Source organism: Natator depressus, chromosome 12 (assembly GCF_965152275.1).
Source record: "Natator depressus isolate rNatDep1 chromosome 12, rNatDep2.hap1, whole genome shotgun sequence".
Lineage (NCBI taxonomy): Eukaryota > Metazoa > Chordata > Testudines > Cheloniidae > Natator > Natator depressus.
The window spans coordinates 26,179,873-26,201,548 of NC_134245.1; the positions used below are offsets into that span (position 1 = coordinate 26,179,873).

The 21,676-nt window shown below is 39.3% G+C and overlaps 1 protein-coding gene across 1 annotated transcript in view; it reads left to right on the top strand.

The window, feature by feature from the left end:
* CMTM4 (CKLF like MARVEL transmembrane domain containing 4) overlaps nucleotides 1-10,220 on the top strand; it is a 49,650-nt gene extending 39,430 nt beyond the window's left edge. The window contains exons 3-4 of the mRNA XM_074968788.1: nucleotides 6,376-6,474; nucleotides 7,726-10,220. Coding sequence (XP_074824889.1) covers nucleotides 6,376-6,474; nucleotides 7,726-7,899 — 273 coding nt within the window. The 3' untranslated portion in view covers nucleotides 7,900-10,220. The remainder of the gene's footprint in view (nucleotides 1-6,375; nucleotides 6,475-7,725) is intronic.
* Nucleotides 10,221-21,676: the final 11,456 nt, after the last annotated feature.

A 21,676-nucleotide genomic window follows, 5' to 3' on the forward strand; every position in this document is an offset into this window, starting at 1 on the left:
ACCTCAAACTTCTATAACAGGTTTTTGACAAACTCATTCCACTGAAATGCAGGTTTCTTTTCCAGATTATATACATTTAGATGGAAGTTAAAATAGTTAAATGTAAGCTTTATGGATTTCAAGAATTGAATGGCAAAGAGAAGGATTCTGTAAAAACGGCCCTATAAAATAAGTATCCTTGTAAATGAATTTTAAAAATGTGATTTGCCTTTACATAGCTTCAGATGGCTTGTGCAGTCTAACTGTTTTCATCCAGAATTTCTCCTGGGAAATTACATGTGTTCAGGTTTGGAGATGAGTGGGAGAGGGCACGTGGCTGCCGCTGCCACTGCCACCACTGGCAAGAGAGCCAGCTCCTGGCAATGGACCCAATCTGAAATGCTTAATGGAAAGGCTCTTTCCCTATCTGTTCCTTTGCAGCTCTTCAGAAGTTACTTCCTGCCTATCAGCAGCAACAGACTTCTTCAAATTCACAGCCTCTGTTCAGTCTCTCCACTACAGTTAGGCCTCTGGTTCCCTCTGCTTGTCCATGCTTGACTCTTAAAGGTGAAAGACTATGGGATGTTTAAATAGCACATTAGAGCATCTTGGATTGCCTCTTCTGTCAGCTGCCTGGACACTGCTTTGTTGTGCCCTGCTCTGCTGCTTATGTCATTCAGCCCTGCCTCAGGAAGTGGACAAGAAGTCTGAAGACTCAAAAATGCAATTAAAGTAAAACCTAGTCTTAATTTCACAGTTGAAAAAATGGGTGGTAATGTAGGGGTCTCACAGTTAAATTCAGTGTGACTGAAGATTGGATCACAACATTTTTTAATGAGGCCTTTATCTGCGCAGCCGCTATTGTAATTTCCTGCTTGTACAGTTGCCTGGAAGAGTATAATTTGTTCTAAGGCAATACCTCCGTAAACATCTGCAAAACTAACTCGTTACCATCTTTCACAACCCTCCCAAAACTCTCCTTTTCTACGATGCCTATAAAAAAAAAAAAGACAACCGGCTGCTGGTGTTCTGAGACCACTGCTTATCATGCTGACAAATACTGACTTGTTTCTTTGTACTCCCCCCTTTGGTCTGTATCCATCTGTTGTCCTTGTCTTATATTGTAAGCTGTTTGGCGCAGAGACTGTCTTTTTGTTCTGTGTTTGTATAGCACCTGGGATCGTGATCCGTGACTTGGGCTCCTAGGTACTGTAGTACTACAAATAATAACTCCAGATCGCTCCCCCCCCTCTTGTCGCCTGCTCTGCCATTCAGCATTGCTGAGATTTTTGAGCCAGACCAATGCCCATCCTCATCAGGTAGTTTGCCACCTAATTACTAATATGTGCACTTTCTGTCAGTTGTGGGCACAAAAAATGTGACACAGTGCTAAATATGTAGCACACAATGGGGATCAGGCTTTTGAAAATAAGCCCTGAGGACCTACTGTTGTTAGTCAAATACCTGCCCCATGGATACTACATTGAAAGTGTCACTATCTAACAAATTTTAGATACTTCTTTCATTTTGATTAGGACAGTTAATCTGACCATTAGATAACAAATCATGAGCAAGCAACAGCAAATCAATCTGTCATTAAATTATTCCTGAGAGAGTAAAGGAGCAGTAGCAGACTAGAGTGGATTTGACTCAGATCCTAGGGTTTATTCTGTTATGGACAGCAGCTTTGAACACCATTTTATGGCGCAACTTGCTGTCTCACGAGTTTGCTGTAATTTCAGCTGAAATTCTTCTATCTGTGTGATGTGGTTTTACTTTGTCTATAAATACAATAGTAAAAACTTCAGTTACATCGTGGCCGGATTTGAAACTACATCTTTTTTCAATTAGTTTATTCTTTTTATTGTTATGGTTACTCATTTTGTCATCTTACTGTATAATTTTTTTTTTTTTTTTTTTTTTACAAAACATCTTTTGCTTCTAGAATCTTCACCATAGCTTCCTCTCTTCCTTTGGGCTTTAGCTTTTTCAAACCAGATTTTAGCATTTAAAGTTTGAGGATGTCATGTTTTTCATTTGAAATGAGAAGCACTGCTTTTTTCAGAGGGAGAAACTTGATAACTTCCTTGAAAAATTCAATGGAATATGATAACAAATACTTTCTTTCGTTTAGACAGTCTCTCCAACTACCACCCTGCCTCCAAGCTCTCCTTCCTAAGAAAACTCATGGAGAAATGTAGGGACAGCCGAACTTCAGCAGCATTTCACATTCTGTCCTAGACCTCTCACAGTCAGACTTCAGACTAGCCTATGACATGGCGACTGGTCTTGAGGCACTGATTGGTCTTTCTGTTTATGGGCAGGGCAGAACTCCTTGCCTGTACTACTCTGTATCCTTTTACTTGGATGTTCAGGTACAGAATTTAAGGTCACAAGAGATCGTTCGATCATCTAGCCTCATCTCCTGTATACCACAGGCCATTAAATTTCACCCAGTTACCCCTATGTTGAGCCTAATAACTTGTTTGGCTAAAGCATACCTTCCAGAAAGACATCCAGTTTTGATTTGAAGACATCAAGAGATGGATATCCTACCATTTCCCTTGGCGGTGTGTTCCAGTGATTAATCACCCTCACTGTTTAAAAATGTGTGCCTTAATTCTAATTTGAATTTGTCTGGCTTCAGCTTTCAGCCCTTGGTTCTGGTTATGCCTTTGTACATGAGTTAGTGGTTCCCAAACTCTTTACTAAGGCGACCCACCAAATGCTTTTTTTTTTTTTTTTTTTTTTTTTTTGGTGACCCACCGAGATCCAACTTCATGAGGAATTGGCGGGTGGGGGGGGCACAAAATCATAGACCAATGTCCTCATCCTTCTGTGATGACCAACCACTATGCCCATACTGGCACCAACCACTTGCAGCAGCATCTCTGCCCCGACACTACAATCTTACAGCCTGGAGTGGAGGAGAGCCTGGGTGAGAGCAAGCTCATCCTGAGGGCTCTGCTCTGGGTATTTTGGCCTGTCCCCGCTCTATCCATCATGACGGAGGAGTGGCTGCACCAAATTTGAGTTAGTGATGCTGAGGCCTCGTATGCTAGGTCTCAGCGCCCAGAGGAGAGAGCCAGGCTCTTCACTCCAGCAGAGAAAGGTATGATGGGTTCTTCAATCTAGCAGATAAAGGTGGTCCAACAATCCAATGGCTGGAAATTGAAGCTAGACAAATTCAGACTGGAAATAAGGTGTACATTTTGAATACAGAGAATAATTTATCATTGGAACAATTAACCAAGGATCATGGTGGATACTCCATCACTGGCAATTTTCATATCAAGACTGGATGTTTTTCTAACAAATATGATCTAGGAATTATTTTGAGGTAGTTCTGTGGCCTTGCATTTTGCAGGTGGTAAGACTCAGATGATCACAGTGGTTCCTTCTGGCCTTAGAATCTCTGAACCAGGTCACGACACCCGGAAAGGTCAGGAGCCACCATTGTAGGGTGGACTTTCTCTCAAACTCCAAACCACCCCCACTGCACCCAACCAGCTGGGCCTCTGCACTGGGCCCACAAACTATCTACAGCCATCCCAATCAGGACCCACTGTTTGGGAAATACTGCACTAAATTAAAGAGACTCTTAGTACCTTCTCTCTGTGTGGCTACTTATCTGCTGTAATCAAGTCACCTCTCAGTTTGTTTTTTTTCCTTTTAAAAAAAAAAAAAAAAAGCTAAACTCTACATTTAGTAATATTAAAATGAATGTTGTTTGATTGGGCCCAGTTCACTGAGCGATCCAGATTGTTCTGAGCGATTGCCCTACCCATATCGTTGTTTGCCACTCCATTGATCTTTGTCATCTGCAAACTTTATCAGAAGTGATTTTATATTTACCTCCAGATCACTGATGAAAATGTTGAATAGCATCAGGGTTAGGCATTACTGACCTCTTTACAAGACTTAGCTGAAGTGGACAGTGCAACACTATGATGACTTGAGCCATTCCCCTCAAACAGGACCCAAAGACTAGTACTGAGCAGCTCTCATACTAGGGATCAGTAGTGTCTGTTTTCTCCTCCACTTGGAGAGGTTGTGAAATGCTGCTTGCTCCCTGAAAGCAGTAAGTGGACATCTTTATTTTTTGGATGGTAAAGTCTTCAAGGTAGGAACTGTGCCTTCATATATACTTGTTCAGCATCTATGCCTAGGCTCCTGATCTTGGTTGTAATACTCCTTGGCAAATATAACCACTATCACTTCAGGCTTGCCTGGGTATACTTTGAGGTAGCTACTCTTTAGATAGGTGTTGGTCACATGCAAGCATTTTGATATCTTTGGTCACTGACCTGTCCCTCCATTTGTCCAGGTAGCCTGGCAGTCTTACTGCATTCATCACTGATTCTGGATACAGGTTGCAACAGTAGTGAACAATGGTTTTTTTCCCAACGTGTCAGGAAACTGTCTCTTCTTTTTAGACGAGGATCTGGCCATAGCGATCCTTGTATTCACCTCATTGTAATTTACTGTACCTGGGCTGAAAGTGAAGAAAACACAAACCCCAGTTTGTACAGAATGTAGTAGCCCATGTTCTCAGAAATTTTTCCAGCTGAGCACATATATCGTGTGATTTGCGCATGTGACAGTGATTTGCACCCTCTATAATCTCTCCTTCCAGTGCTCTCTTCAAATCTTTGGCCTTTAAGGCAGAAACAGGTTTGGGGCCTTGCCACATCTTTTCACAACCCACAGTGACAGCTGCTTTCATAGTGTAGCTAACTGTGGACAGGTCAAAGTTTGAGATTCCTGGAGCTTAGTCAAGGGCCCTTGTCCATGGAATGCCCCACTTGAAGAAATATGTCTGAGTCCAAGCATAACCATTTTTACAGCACTGAACGAGACTTGCTTTTTTGCAAAAATGTTGCTGCAATAAATGATGGAGAGTGGGAATTGGCAGTAAGCAAAGCAGCTGAATGTAGGAAAGACTAACAGCAGAGGCCGCTATGGACAACTCTGTGCATTTTAATTACAGATAATACAGTGGTGGGCACGTTTGAAATAACTACAATATAAAACGTTTTGGAAGTATCAGTTGCCACATTTGAATTTGAAACTATGGTTTGCACTGCAGCCTTGGTTGTACAAAGCTGATCCTTCTGTCCCTTCAGTTACTGTGTTATTCCCTTCCCCTAATTACTTCATGTTCCTTCAGTTTACCTACCTTGCCCTGTCCTCAGCTGCTGCATTCAACACTCTTCCTTGCCCCTATCTCCCTCACCTTTTTCAGTTACCTTCATAATTGCACTCTGCTTGTCTTGGAGAACTGGTGGTAACTAGCTGTCTGAGCAGCTAGATTCCAAGGCAACACTAAGGGCTTCTTTCCCTTAAAATGATGCAGGAGGGTGCCCTAAATAACACACTAGGGATTCTTTATAAACTAAATGATTCTACCACTCTGTTCTTTTGGTACTTTATCTCTTGCTTTTGTGATTTTTAACTGTTGGCAATTGAATGCAGTATTGAAGAAAACATTCCTCTTGTCAATAGCTGGTGGTTTAGAATTTGTAGTGTCCACAGCAGTATGTTAATGACCTGATTTGGAATGCTGGAAGCTTAGCCGCACGATTACTTCATTGCTAAGCAACACATAGTCTAGTTAGTTGAGTTGTATATGTTGCTGCTGCAAGTGTTTCTACATTTAAAAAATAAACAGATTTCTTTCTAATCCTGGTAACCTCTTGGAGAGAATGTAGTTTTTTTTATGGACATATATAAATAGTGTCTGGATATTACATACTCGCCTGTCCAATACCTATATAAATAGGTGTGTGTTTATGGACCAATATAGATAAATAGTGTGTGAATATTACATACTTGCCTATCCAATACATGCATATTAATAAGAGTGTATGTGTGAGAGAGAGCGAGTCATACAGACATTCTGCACTATTCATCTAGTGCCATAAAGTGTGGAGTACTTTTACAAATAAGACGCTGTCTGGCTCCAGTGGCTTGAAAGAGAGCAGTAGTTTGAGTCGCACATGAGAGCTGCCTTAAGGTTAAGCAGTTGGAATGCTGCAGATTTCTGTAATGTCAGCTGTAGTAAAATAGGTGTATTCACTGTTTGTACTAGCAGTGCTTTTTTGCTTCTAAATACTAACTCTGAGTAGAAACTGGTGTAACATATTCTGAATCTGCAGCGGTTTGCAAATTGAGCTCACATAGCATGTATATATATATTTGTGTGTACGTGTATGTTTTGAGTGTAATGTGCCTCCTGGATAGGTATCATTGCCTTTTTTGCAAAAGGATAAACTACGTAAAAGTTGGGAGAAGTGTTAATGCAGATTCTGTTCTGATCTTCCTCTGTGTTTCATCCATTCAGAATAAAACAAAAAAGGATGATTGTGTGTAATTCTAATAACTTTATTTTTATAGGATCTTGTCAACACTGGACTCAGCACTTTCTTCTTTTTCATTGCATCTGTAGTACTTGCTGCTTTGAACCATAAAACTGGAGCAGAAATTGCTGCTGTGGTAAGAAAACAATTCAAATTTCTTTACTCTTGACAATTATTTTTCATCAGAAGTAAAGGGTGACTTTTTCCTGCACCCCATTGGATATTTCCCTCACCCTTGCTCACATATCTCTATACACTTTTAATGGTTATCGTCTACACATTTTTGGCTAGTAGCGATGTTTTGATTTCAAGGAAATCAGCTCTCCCTCTATGACATGAGGTGATATTGGATGAACCCTCCCCCAGACTCTCCCCCCAAAAGTTTTAATGGTAAGAGCTAAAGAAACTAAGTTTTAGGCTTAGTTGTTCAGATATTCTATAACTTTGAATGGTCATTTATAAATACATTATTTATTACTTTTAATAAAAGGTTACAGCTATGCATGAAATCAAGCTCATTTTAAAGTTGTTACAGAAAGTCTTGCAAAATTCTCCTTGCATTCTCTTTAGTAAGTTTTTCTTTTATGGGTGAGTAAAAGAGAGTTCATTTTTTATTACCACAACCATCATAAGGGCAAGTGAATCGATTTGTGCCTGAACTGGCAAATGTTAATGAGTTTTGCAAGGCTGGGTATAATAATTACTCCACAGAATTTTGCAGGGATGAAGTTGAGGGAAAGTAAAAATTAGCTCCTTATTTCCTGTGCTTTGAGGGGCCTGAACGTGGGATAATGATCTCTTCCCTCCTTGCCATTCAGTTCCATATGGTAGAGTAGCATTATTTAACTTTCATTGCTTCACAGCATAGTAGATAAGTGAGAGTGGAATTCTCATTGTGGCACTAGGTCATTTATGTTTGCATCACTGTCTTGAGGCCAGGCTAGCTCTATAGTGATCAAAATCACTACCATTTGCTGAGTGTTTGTATAAGCAATAAGTTGGTAGCTTCTCTCTCACTCAGTTTCACAAGATCCACAATCTGTGTTTGGCATCCTTGTTAAATCCAGCAGAAAAGTCGAGGATTTAATGGGGAAAGAACTATCCTGTCTTGCTTAGAGGTCCCTTTGACATGAACATCATCTTGTATTGCCAATGTCAAGGGTGTTCTGTGGCTAGAGACCTTCAATCTTTAAGATAATTAATCCAGTACCTTTCACAAATGCTAAAATTCTTTTAAAATAAAAGGCATTGGAGCTGATTTTTATAGGCCACAACAACGTGTCAATGCTAAGTACAACATCAAGCTCTGAGGGTTTTGTTGTGAAACTGTTTCCATTTTTGATTTGGACGATTGCCTTTGACAAAGTTTTGCTGCTGTTTCTTTTAGATATTTGGTTTCTTGGCGATGATAGTGTATGCTGTGAATATGTATTTAGCTGTTAAAAAATGGCGAATGAACAGCAGACAGCAGAACAGCCGGCAGACAAGTGATTACATTCGTGCTCGGACAGAATCAAGAGAAGTAGATCACCACCCTGAGATTCAGCGTCTGGATGTGTGAAAACTACAGCTGAGTGGGACTGCAAAGAGGGGATAGAAAACATCAATGTTTTATTTTGTCTCATCAAGTGAAGTTTATATAGTTTGAAGTTTTCATTTTTTAGGAAGAGTCTTGGCAGAGATAAGCTGACCATTTATATGTACAGAGAGAGAAGTCGATCTACATTTATTCAGAAGCTATTGGCTTGAAGGCTATAATTATTGGTCATTCAAAAACATGATCTATATACAATGATTACATATATATCTGATGTATGTTAATATTTTAGATTAAACATCTGTATAGTACTTCTTTCCAGGTACCAGCTCTAGAGAGACATGCGTACTCTACCACTATTTCATCACCCAGTAGGAATGTTATGATCAACACTATATTGTTCTGTTAAAAGAAAGAAATCCTCCAAAACTTAAGTACATTTTATTGCATATGAAAAGAAAGTGAGGGACAAATAGCAATAACATAAGCCAGCTTTAGCATACACAAACACTTTATACACTTCCTCATGCAGCTTTGCCAATGCAATTCACTTCTCACCTGCAAGACCTCCCACAGTTCCATCCTTGGTGCATTTTGCAGCTGAGACAGGCAATCACGTCAGATATTTGGGCTGGTGGATTGGTGATATGGACAGACGCACTATGGACTCTACCAAAACCACCAAACTCATTTCATGTATGACCTCAACCAGATTTTGAAATGGGGCTCCTACCTGTGAAAGACTAGCACTTTCACCTGCTGCACAGTCAACACAACCCAACACTAGTATGTAGGTATCTACTCGTGTTTGAATATGTATTACGTGATTTTCATTCATTAAATACTTTTGGGGGGTTTGTCAAGTAATAGACTCTACACCCCAAACATGGTTCAATTTTAATCCGAGGTTTTGTCATCTGGGAATTTTAAGGAAATCGGGAGCCACCAAAAATGCATGATGTATATATTGTAGGGTATTCCAAGACTACGGAGTTGTGTTTTGTGTAGGATAAATACATTTTATGGCATATTCTGGTTTTAGATTGATTGTTCTGTTAAATTAATATTGGTTGGTAGTAGATAAAATAATTTGGTTTAATGCCTAAATTGGGCATAGCTATAAAACATTTTTATAATGTTCCTTTGAAGCTAATTTTAGGTAATGAGGACATATGGGTGGCTGAACCTATTGTTTTTCTCTGTTTGCTTCTCATGTTTACAGACCATTTTCCTAGCTCAAATTTTCTCACTTCCATTGAACTTTCAGTGAAGAGAAGACTATATTCTCTGGTTAGAGAACTTGAATTCTGCAATAATATGTCTAGAACCTCAGTCATAATTTTATTAGGGAAACTTCACCAATATCTTATATGCTCTGTGATTCATGTGTGTCCCATGTAATAATGGGTTGGCATATGGACGTGTTTACAACAGCTTTCTCATTTATTGTAGATGGGAACACAATACCACGCCACCCCCTAGTGGAGTCAAGATATAAACCTGATGTACATGAGTAAAATCTTCATGGAAGTCAGTGAAGTTGTATACACTCACACCAGATCTGAGTTCGTTCCACAGACTTTTAGCATTGTATTCATGTGTAACTATTCCCAATATGGGTTGATGTTTACACCAATACATAGTTGGAATCATAAATATAAGACACTATTAAGTCAATTTGAAGTGAAAAATGTAGATTTTTTTTTCCTAACAGAGTTTTACTAGTCCTAATGTTAATAGAAATGTTTACATGAAACTTTATTTTTGGAATTCCAAACGAAACAGGCAAGGCTCTAGATTTGAACATTCTGCACTGTTCATTTCTCAGGCAAAGCAAGACTTGTGCTGATGCATGAAAATCAGAAAGTGAAACTGTTTCTCTTTTGTCATTCTCCAACGTGTTTGCTCTTTGCAATCATTCCACATAAACTAGATTTTTCTAAAATTCTGTTTTAATAATTAGATTAGAGGAAATTGATGGGTTTTTTAAAATCTGATAGCGGTCTTTTTATCATATTATCATATTTAATGTTAGATTTTACATTTCACTGAAAGTTGTAACTGAAGGGAGTGCTGAGTTTAGAGTCTAATAGTTCAAGTTCTAATGATCCTCTAGAGTGGTTAAGAACATAGCCATTTTATTAATTAATTCTGGTGAAGGCTAGCTTTAATGGGGTGTCACATGACAACTGACCCATAACTCAGTATGGTTAGCAGTGCTTAATGGTGGTGTGCACAGTGCCCATTGGGTAAGCTGTTTTTCAGCATGCTGTGCCAACTGTTGGAGGGATGATATAATTGGGGTAGTTTGTAGATGCTGTGGTTTTAAAAAAAAAAAAAAAGAATATCCATAAACCTTAAAAACTAAACACAGTGATCTTTAGGGTAGACTTGCAGCTTAGTTTAAAGGAATATACTGAAATGTTATCAAAACCCTCAAAAAAGGGATTCGGAGGATGCATTATCCGGCACCATATTAATACTTCTGCTGAAGTCAAGTAATAGAGGAATCCAGTGTATGGTATAATAACAGACTTTTCAACATAGCAAAAGTGTATCCTGTTAGCTGATCAGAAAAAGGAATGAAATGATATATTATACAGTCCCCTTGTGCTTTTCTAGTTAATTTCTGACCCTAAGTAATGTTCTGGTTACTTAGAGATCTAGAGAGTGATCCATTTACAATTTTATGTACTTTCTTGGTATCTTTTAACATTATGTGCATTTTACTGCATGGGAAAGGAGGGAAAACTGCATAGCACTTTGTCAGTTAGATCACAGAAGGTTTTTGTTAAAGTGCGTGCTTGGTCTGGCTAGTTAATGTGAATTACTTTTTTTTCCCAGTAATCTGATATAATGGTCTCTAGTATAGTATATTGTACAATCAAATAGCAAATGTATGATATGGTTACACATGAGATACAATGGCTTTGATGTGCTGAGTACAAAATATCATTATTTATACCATGATTACATGGTCAGCACAATTATGGAAGAAGATATAAAGTTTTTGAGATGAGCTAGGACAGAATAAAAATTTTAAAAATCTGCTTTCTGAACACAAATCTTAAATAACTGTAAACAAACTGAAAAATAGATGTAACTTCCTTATTACTTTTGGGACCAAAGATGATTTTAGTGTTGTATAGATAGTTTTAAAAAAAAGTGTAAGTTAGAGATTTGTTAGTCTAGGAAGACGTTATTTATGAATGTCATGTAATTTGAAGGGGATGGATTCATTTGGCTTATGATAGAAAATTAAAATTCATATTGATATCCTACAGTATGTACACAGTGATTTGGTTTTTCCAGACTGGATTTTGTACTGTGGCATAATGAAATATCAGCATCTTGCCAACACATTTAAAAAACTAATAACCAAAATGCAAATACTGATATTGGCCTCTATGTGAAAAATGGGGCAGAAAGTTTAACTTTGTGAAACTTGCACAGGAAACTCATGTTAAAGTGCTTCCCCCTATCAGATTATGGTTTTGCTTTACTACCAGTTAGTCTCACTTTGAACTGTTTGTTAAACATAAAGGGACCACTTCCCTTCATCCACAAGAGAGCTACTTTGCTCCACAAAGGGATCCACAACATTGTAAATAGAGCTCAAATTAAAACCAGACCATTAAACCATTTCTCAACAATGTGGAAATGTGGTGCTTGAAATTGTCTTAGGCATCTGGGCATTCTTTCCGAGGCAAATCCTGTCCTCAGATATGCAATTCCAATGTATTTCAGTGTGTATGTGTAGCTGAGGGGAAAATTTGCCACATCTGTGCACATCCCATAAGTAGGGCCCTACCAAATTCACGGTCCATTCTGGTAAATTTCATGGCTGGGGGCGGGTTTAAAATAGGTCAGCTTCATCTTTTCAGAGGTTTACGTCTGAGATTTCAGAGTGTAGAAACCGTTAAGGTCCCTGACCCAAAATGAGATTTGGGGGGTTCCAAAGCTGTTGTAGAGGGGTCGTGGGATTCCCACCCTTACTTCTGCGCTGCCTTCAGAGCTGGGCTCTGTGGAGCTTCCTACAGCTGGGGGAGGCCCCAGAGCTGGGTCTGATCTCTCCCTCTTCCCTCTCCAAAGCTGCTATGCAGGGGAAGAGGATGTCCTGTCCTTCCCCAGACCAGCTGGGATTAGCAGCTAGGAGCCCCTGGCCAGGGCAGTCCCAGCAGCACAGGGGAGATCAGACCCACCTCCATCTCCAGGAACCTCCTTAGGCTGCAGGAAGCTTGGTGGCTGCTGTTTGGGCTCTGAAGGCAGCATGGCAATGGATCTTTCTGCAGCCGGGAGAGGTACCTGGAGGTGGGTCTGATCTCCTCCCAAGAGCAGCTGTGCAGGGGAAGAGGAAGTCATGTCCGTCATCACCCTGGCGGACTATCAGCAGGAGCCCAGTGCATGGTAGGAACCCCCCTGCCGAGGCTCCCCCAGCCCTGCTCGTCTTCCCTCCCCTCCAATAGCTACATTTCACTGGAAAGGTCTGATTTCACGGTCTGTGACATGTTTTTCACAGCTGTAAAATGGTAGGGTCCGACCCATAAGAGAACATGAATGAAATAGACAACTAATGGTAGCAGGTACACGTGCAGACTTCTGGTTTGGTTTGGTTTGTTTGTTTTAAATAGTTCCTTACACGGTTTTCTGTCAATACAATATTCAGTTTTGTCAGCCTGGCCACTTGCTCATCTTGTCACATTCTGTGTAACTATAGCAACATGGAAACCACTCTCTATCATAGAAATAATGTTGCAAGAAAGCTAGTAGGAACTGGGTATTTGGTAATTTACTTGCCTAGTAGCGAAGGTGGTTCTTCCTGCCTCCTTCTCCCCCTCCGCCCCCCGGAAATCACCTAATAATTATCTTGTTTCACTAGGGAAGTTTTTGTTTTCCCTCCCCACCAAACTAAATGGGGTTTGGCTCTGCCTTTAGGAAGATGAGGGCAGATTGTCCAGCACTTTCTCTTTATTTAGTTAAGTACTTCCCTTTGAGATTAATTTGGTCTTTTTTGCTCCCTCCTTCAGAAATTTGGAAGCTGTGTGGTGTACCCAAGTCCCTGACTAGTTGTGTTTCTCCTGTAAATCATGTCTTCTGTCAGAAGCACTGGCACAGAGGTGAAAAGAATTGAAGATCCTTTCTCTTTTCCAGAGAGAGAGACAACTAGCTGTGAGATTTCATGCCAATGCTTCAGAGGACCCCAAGCTCTCTAGCACTTGATGGTTCTGAAACAGTGACCCTGGTCCCACAATGTCTGTGCTATCCATCCAGTCCTTGTAGCCTTTTGAATACAAGTTATAGCTTGGTTGGCTGTGGTAGCAAAGTTTATTACTCTCTTGTTTCTTGGTGGTAGATTGTCTGTTAGGCAAAGATGTGAATGACATCAGAAAGGAGCTTTAAAGAGCCTTAGTGTTCTATCAGGATTGGCAGATAAAGCTCTGTTTGAAATTAACTTTCCATTAACAAGGGAACTACTCTTCCTTTTAGGTTTTGTATCACATAGCTTAGTTCCGTAGCCCATCACTTAGAATGGTCTGGACCATTTTTATTCTCTCTGCTTGTACCTGATAGTTAATTTTGGTGGGAAGTGAGGAGAGATGGACAGCTGGCTATCTTCAGTCTCTTCTAAAGCAGTGATTGTCTCAACTCTTCTTTCTGGGGACTGCTTCGTAAGATAAAGATCCTGGCATGGTCCTGCCCTGTTACTGCAAGATCCACTAGGTCTTACAATACTCTCATTCATGCTGCTAGATAGAGCTCTGTGGTCTGGACTAAAGTTTGAGAGTTGCTGTTCTAGACAACGGACCCAGGTAGTCCTGTGCAACTGGATTGTAGAATTAATCACTAAAGTTTTCAATGAAATGTCCAGTTTGGCCTCCCTAAACAAGTGAAGATCTTCCCTTATGCTACTTATCCCTTCTGTTACATTGGTTTGAGGCAGTGCAAGTGGTGCTTAACTTACCCACATCACATAATTTTATCAATACCAGCTTTGTTTTTCAACAGGGAATCTTTTTCCGGTCTTAAATCTCCCCACCACTGTGCCTAGTGTCTTCTTTTCTGACTCTCTTTTTAATAAACATTCTTTCATCCATTTCCTTTCTGGGGGTGGTAATTAATATTACAGTGGTTCTTGAGCACCCGTCACAAAAAGCCTGAGGCACGCTGCATTTCAAACACTATTAAAAATAGCATCAGCCATCCTCCTTCAAATGTGATGTAAAGACTGAACAGTTTTTCAAGTCTAAATAGCATAAACATGATAACCTCTAGAGCCAAAGGTCTTTGATATTTAGGACAAATAAATAGTCTGGTAGAATCTGACCATGAACCTAAGAAAAATCTGTTAATGCTTTTACATAACTCTTTATTTTCCAAGTGATGCATGAAATTAATAATCCTCAATGCCCTTGGGAAGGAGAAGGGTGGTGTTTTCTGCATTTCACAGAAGAGGAGACAGAGAGACAGTGAGTCAATGGTAGAAACGGGTTTGGAAATCTGGATTTTTTTGTTCCCAGCCCCTAGGTCACATCCCATCCCTAATCAGGAAATAAGATACTAAATCAGAGAGATTCTGTGCTTGTGAACAGTATACTTTAAAATCTGTGTCAGAGCTGTGTTGTTATATCAGTCAGTGTGGTTATCGAATAACCCAGTTAAAAGCCAGTAGTTGGTCAAAGGAGTCACTACAGAATGCAAGTACTGCTTTCACCAGAAGGGTGAATGTGCCCCATGTTAGGCACTGATCTGGCAAAGTTTTACACACTGCGTAGTCCTATTGAAATCAAAGCTATTTACATTGTGTAAAGTTGAGCAAGTGTGTAGGTCTCTGCAAGATCAGGATACTTAGTCCCTCGCTACGAGCCGTATGCATAATGTGGTGCACTGCTGGGATTGCCTTAGAGTCAACTAAGGATCAGACACATTATGCAGAGATAGAAGGTTGTTTTTTAACTATTGTGTTTAAACCCATTTTAGGCCTCATGGTCATAAAAATATCATTTTGAAAGGAAACGGAAATATGTACAAAAATAGCAGAATGCTGTAATGTTTGTCAAAGTAAGGATCTGGAAAGAAATTGTATTTGAAAACTGCTAATAAAAGTGGTAGAGAGTTCTTCCTTTCAGTAGGGGAAATTACCAAGACTCAGAAGCAGGATTAAGTTAAATCGCTCTTTACGAATTATTTCTCCTTATTCAAGAATTGATTGGATACTTCATTAGAATTTTTCTTATTAGCACTGTCTTTACTATCGCCATAGTACCATCATCCACTCACAGGAGCAGAGAGGTTTCAAATTTGACTGGGAGAGTAGGAGGATACAGTCTAGCCCTAAAGTTTATTTTTTGTGTAAAGTTAAAAGAAAAATATCTTTGTCCCTAATGTAGCCATTGATGTTCATGAAACACACTTTTAAAAGAAAATCTACTCAGGCTGCGATTTTATAATATGCTTTGATTAGAGTCGATAACACAGGTCAATTTTGTTTAGGGACATGCAGGTTTCAAAAGTGTTCTTCTTTATGCCTCTAAGTGAAAGTCACCCATTTCTCTCCAGAAATGTGATGAAGTACATCTTGCACAGGCACACACACTAGTTACCTATTCGCAATCCCACTGGAACTCTTTCAGCTCTGCTGGATGAATGATCTAGTGAAAATTTGTCTTTTTAGTAGCTATGGGCTAATAAATATTTTTTTTATAACTAGTCACAGTTGGCAAAGAAAATATTTAATTTTGTTTTTATATAGAATATAAGCAGTTACCTTGATTGACAAATTTATAACACAGAGCTTTGAACTGACTATAAAGGTTTTCAGTCCCATGGATTTCATGAGCTAAGTAAAAGCTAGTTAACATATAGTGAAGGATATGGAAATAGTCATAAATTCATAATGAAGACTTAAGAGCATTTGAAAAGGCAGTGTCCAGATCTTGTAAACAGGTTTTTGGGGTTTTGTTGGGGCTGGTCCCTTCAACTATATTAATAACCTCTGGATGTGAAATACTGAGGGAACAGGATGAAATATAAACATCTGCTTGTTTTGACTTGCAAGGACCTGATGAGAATCCAGAACATGGTAAATTTCAGGGTGGTGTTTTTTAGACAAATGTGTTAATAGACATATTTAGTTGAAAGCTCCACATTTGAAAGGAAATATCTATAACTAGTTTGATTTTAGTACATTTAGTAATCTTTTAATCCCAAAAGTATAATAGTCTAAATATTTTAGCAATGCTATATTGTTCCTGAAGTCTATAGGTTTAAAGTGGTTCCGGCTAGCATCTTGTATTTTGAAAATTGGCTACCTTCAATTTTCTACTTTTTATACTTTAGATCTTGAATGTTTACTGGTTCCTAGTGATTGGATATTGTGGAGGGATAGTGCATCTTATCGCTACCATTCATGCAGCTTTAAATCACATTGCAGACCTATAGTGAGAGAGTACTTTTTATTTGTATTGTGATCAATTTAATGCATTTTAAAATAATTGCTATATTTAAAATACAACACTTAGGACATCCTAGAATGAATGATATAGCTACTTGAAAGGTGTTCTGTTGGCCAGGTTTCTCCTCTTCTACATTAGTGTCCATTGAAACTGTTTGTATATGTTGAAGTTTGTAAGGGTTCAGGAACCCAGAATAAAATAGTAAAGTATGTATTTATTACTCACTTTATTGCTCAGTTTTGATTTGAAAAGTTGACATTTGTTATGTCTTTTCACATACTTGTAAACAAATATTGGAAAAACTACTTCACCTAGGGTGCCTTCCATGTTTGGTATAAGTACTTTGTCAGTCATAAAGACAGAAATGTAATGTATTAAACCAGTAAACACTATTTTTGTAACATGGCTTACTAACACATTTCCAGCTTTGTGTTTTATTGTCACTAACTGTAGCCTTAATGGTAACAACAGCCATTTTTTCCTTTTGTACACTAATAGTAAAGTTCTGAGTTCAAGGTGGAACAGGAAAATTGTACCTATTTTGCTCTGCTCTGCCCAAAACTGTAACCTGAAAAGTGAAAACAACTCAGACTAACGGAGAAATGTACTTGAAAATACTTCTCTCCCCCCTTTTAAGACATGCCTGAAGAGATCCCCATTTGTGGGATGCATATGCAACCCTGATGCTGAATCTGAGCCCCAACTGAGGTTGATCCAAACATTCCTGCATCTAGACCACTACTTAAGCTAGAATATAAATTTTAAAAAGAAATATCTTGTCTTGGCTGAAAGACTTTAAGTGACAGGAAATCCATTCCTATGCTACCATAGTTGTAAATATGAACAGCAGGAGGTTCTGAAATTTCCATTTAGAATAAATTTTTTTTTTTTTAATTTTCAAATCTGTGTGTAAGTTAAATCAGAGTTAAAACTATCTGTCTTTGAACTTGCAGACTACTGGGTTGGGCAAAGTTGGTCCACTTTTCCTTTTAATATTCGCAAAACTCCCCTGTGTGATACCCTTGTGTGTTTCCCCTTTTGGATAAGGAAATTGTAATTTTCTGCCAAGGAAAATACTTTAAGCATTTTCGTACGTGCCACTCCAAATTCAGGGCTGATTCTGCAGCCCTTACTCAGGCAAAACTCCCCGTTGACTTCAAGGACCGTAGGCTCGGGCCCCCATGTGATTATCTCGCCTCCATGTATAAAAGCACGTTCTGACAAATGAATTTTTAGTTTTAAGAAAATTGCATTCAAGCAAAATGTTATGTTTAAAGTTCATTTACAATCTGATACAATTTAACTGTATTTTTGGTTGGTGTTCTTATATCTATTTTAGATCAGCAAAAAACCACAAGTAAGATGGTCAACAAACAATATTGAAAGTTTCTAGCACAGGTACTTACCCTCTAATACAAACTGGTGTCACCTTCTTCACAGTATCAATAACTAATTTCACCTGATACAGTAAGTGTAGTAGCTGTCAGGCTTTTTATGCAAAGAAATTCTATTGATGCTCTGGACAACTTTAAAGGCAAGAAAATTATACATGAACAAACGCTTCCTAAACTTGTTTTATAGAGGCAACTGATATTCTTTTATGTTATGCACTTCTTTTCTTTTTTAATTAATGTTCTAGTATAAACAAAAGTTGAAGGATTGTAATAAATTTACTAATGTGATATAGAAGGCAATCTCTAACTTGCTGTTTGATCTTGTCTATATGTTTTTAAAACACATGCCTTTATAACACAGCTTAAATGGTGTATTTTATCCGTTTTAAATGTCATTTTGCTTATTCAGTGTTTTGTATATGGGCACAATAATTTTTTTTAATTTTCCAATTTAAAATGTAGTATTTGTGCTGCCTTTTGAGTTCGCTGTTGTCTCTTCGCTAGCTTTTTCCCTTTGTTCTTTTGATATATCAAGATAATGAGCTCTCCAAATTTTCATGGTACTCTTCTGATTATGTCTTCATAGTGGTAAAATCTGTATTTTTGTATGTAGGGAAAATAGTTTTCTGAACACTAATTTCTGATCAGTATAGTACGGAATCATTTGTGAAGGATTTCTTGTTTAATAAATGGACATGTTAAAGTGTTTAAAACATTTTGTTGTCATCTGTAAATGTAATGTATAAATTCAGTATTAGGTATCATGGCTGGTTATTTATCATCTTTGCTGATGATTATCTGAAATTGCCGTCTACTACTACAGCGGGTGTAAACTGGTTTATTAGTTGGATGCTTAAAGAAAATTGTTGTGATTCAATTGGTGAGGATGATAAAGCACCAGGAAAGAGATTCTTTGTGGATAAGAGAGTTGTTAAAACACAAACAAACACGTAAGTAGTCCCTGTAAATTGCATGTAGCAGAAAGCTCAAACAGCCTAGTTGCCAAGGTGTGTGTTTGTGGCAGGGACTCTTTTGAGGGATTTTTTTGTCCTGTACAATGAAATGCTATTACTGACTTGTAAATAAGCCTGAGACTGAAATCGTAGAGGAAATGGATAACTTTCTGCCACCTCAGAGTGAAAGTGGCATGAGCTATTATCCTGGGAAGTGGGAAGATGAATTTATTTATTGCTTAGATGGTTCAGGCACGATATGAAGGCATTGAGTCTGTGAAGGCAAGAAGCTAGGGGAGGACACCTTGGCGGATCTGCTCATTGAATGAATGTTATGAAAAACTCTGGGAAGCTTGGGAGGCACTTTATAAGGTACCTGTGAGGGATCGCTTGAGAGTGACAGGTGGTTGGGAGCTCTTTTTTAAGCCCTATATCCACCACAACCCTCTAAGCTGGATGAATCCCTTGGGGAGGGACTCACTGAAGAGTGTCAAGCACTGGTGTGATGTGCTTTTTTCCAAAATGTACCACTTAAAATATGACCTGCTATGAGAGAGACCAGTTGCAATTTCTGTATGGGCTTCGCAAGTAACCTGAGCTAGAGATGCAATAGCTGGGGAATGATGAAGTCAGCAATGGGATTTTATTTGTTTTGCTGTAGCATGTAGGAGCCTCAGGCACAGATCATGATGCCATCGTGCTAGATGCTGTACAAAAAGATCAAAGAGATTTAATGCTGGGCAACAGGGGCACGTTGCTGCTGGCATTGTAACCGGCGGTGTGTGGTGATCACCACAAAAGGTCTTGCCTGGCTGTTGTGTAGAAAAAGTGAAATTTATATTCTTAATTTAAATTCTACTACTTCCCCCCCACCCCGGAGAAAAGTTGACTTCTGGTTTAGTAGAACAGATTAACAGACTACCGGTCTCATTTGATTTTCATTTTTGGATACTGTCAAACAGCACAAAGAGTCCCCTGCTCAAAGGAAACATCTTTTTATTTGTCATGTTTTTAAAAATATGTTTGTAGTGGTGTAAAGGAACATCATGAAAAATAAAAACCCTTGTTAAACTCGTTTGAATTCCCTGGACAGTGTTTAACCCTGTGTTTCTAGTGAGTTTTGAGGCTGGGGCTACCAGAAGCATCCACTAGTACTATTCACGTTGCAAGTTTTTACAACGATCCAGCAAAGCACAGGCCATAAATACAGGTTTTGAAATCTGTGACTAACCAATGAACTTGATCAAGGGCATAGTAAAACCAGTTTGTCTGCACTTTATCCAGAACTCTAAATTGCCTGCTGCTTTCAAAGGTGCCAGATTAGCGGGGTTGTGGTTCTCAAATACAGCAGTCTGAAGAAACATTGTTTCTCACTTTATGTATTGGACATGCCCCCTTGGGTGGAGAGTTGAGATACAAATCACAAGATGGACTTCTGGAGTTGTGATCATCATACCTCAATTTTCTTGCCATGAAATGTGGAATTCCGGGGTGTAACTGACAAGAGTCTTCTTAAATGTTTTCTTAAACACTTATTTGGTGTCACGCAGCTGGCAAGCCCGTAAGGTAATTGACAGTCTAAAAAGGCTCGATACAAAGGGCTTGAGTTCCATGCCAGGTAGTGTTCTTATGCTATCACTTGTACGACGACGACTCAGGAGACTGGAACAAAGCCTCCACTGGCAGGAATAAGGTGCAGAGATAAAATAGCGAGAGAGCCTTGTGAAGTCATCCAAATGTGGTATAAATGGAGACTTCCTTTTTCTCCTTACCTATAACTTTGACAATCCTGTGAGTGGAGTTTTAAATTGTGAGTAAGTACATTGTCTTTACATGTAAGTTCACTCTGCATTTGCTATTGGAAGCTTGCTTCTCTTCCTAGCCTCATTTGTTGTGTATTATTGCTGAGTGCTGTTCCAGAATTGTGGAAATTCAAACTAGAGAGCTACACTTCAGTTGTAGGTGAAGTGATACCTATATCAGCTTGTAAATGCTTTAACCTTAATTATTGTTATTGAACTAAAATGTCTGGGGGTTAGAAATGCAGAAAGCAGCAGTATGATCATAACAAGCTTTTGCACTGACAATTTCATTAAAAGAAACCACTGCACTCAGAATAACAGTAGATTCCCTCAAGGTCAGATTCTTCAGGGGTCCTGAGCAACCAGAAGTCCCGTTGACTTGAACTTGTCAAAAAATCAGAACTTTAGTGGAGCATGGCTAGCCCCAAGCATTCAAAAATCTTGAGTCAGGCCCCAAAAAATCATGATTGGCTTTAAAAACACATTACTTTAAAAATGATAAAATTTGGGTTCCCTTTATCTGACTCCTGGGTTTTCAGAGTTAGATTTTTTCATTCTCTTCCCCCCCCCCCCCCCAGCCACTATAGGAGCTATAAATTTTGTAGATGACAACTGACAGTCTCACATAATAACATGACTCCATGAGCTGAGGCTTAAGAAAAACACCAAATATCTCAACAATAAATATAAAATCGTGACAGCAAGCAATACAATGTGATCACTTGATGATTAATTGTTCTGATCATAAAGTGATCGTAAGTGCTGACTCTGTGGGTGCTCTGGGGCTGGAGCACCCACGGGGAAAAATTAGTGGGTTCATTGCACCCACCAACATCCAAGCTCCCCTCCCCCCCCGCCCCACCTCCTCCTTCCCCCTGATCCTCCACCCACGTCCCAGCATTTCCTGCCCAGCTGTTTGCACACTCCGGGGGGGTGGGGGAGGAGCAGGAACGTGGCACACTCAGGAGAGGAGGCGGAGACATGGGGAGATTTGGGGAAGGAGTTGGAATAGGGGCAGGGAGCGGGCACAGTTGGGGCGGGGACTTTGGGGAAGGGGTGGGGCCTCATGGAAGGGGTGGAGTGGGGGCAGGGCTGGGGGCAGAGTGGGGGTCGAGTACTCACAGAAAAGAGGGGAAGTCGGCGCCTATGAAAGTGATACTGAAATACCTTAGTATTTTTGTTTGTATCTCTTGATTTTG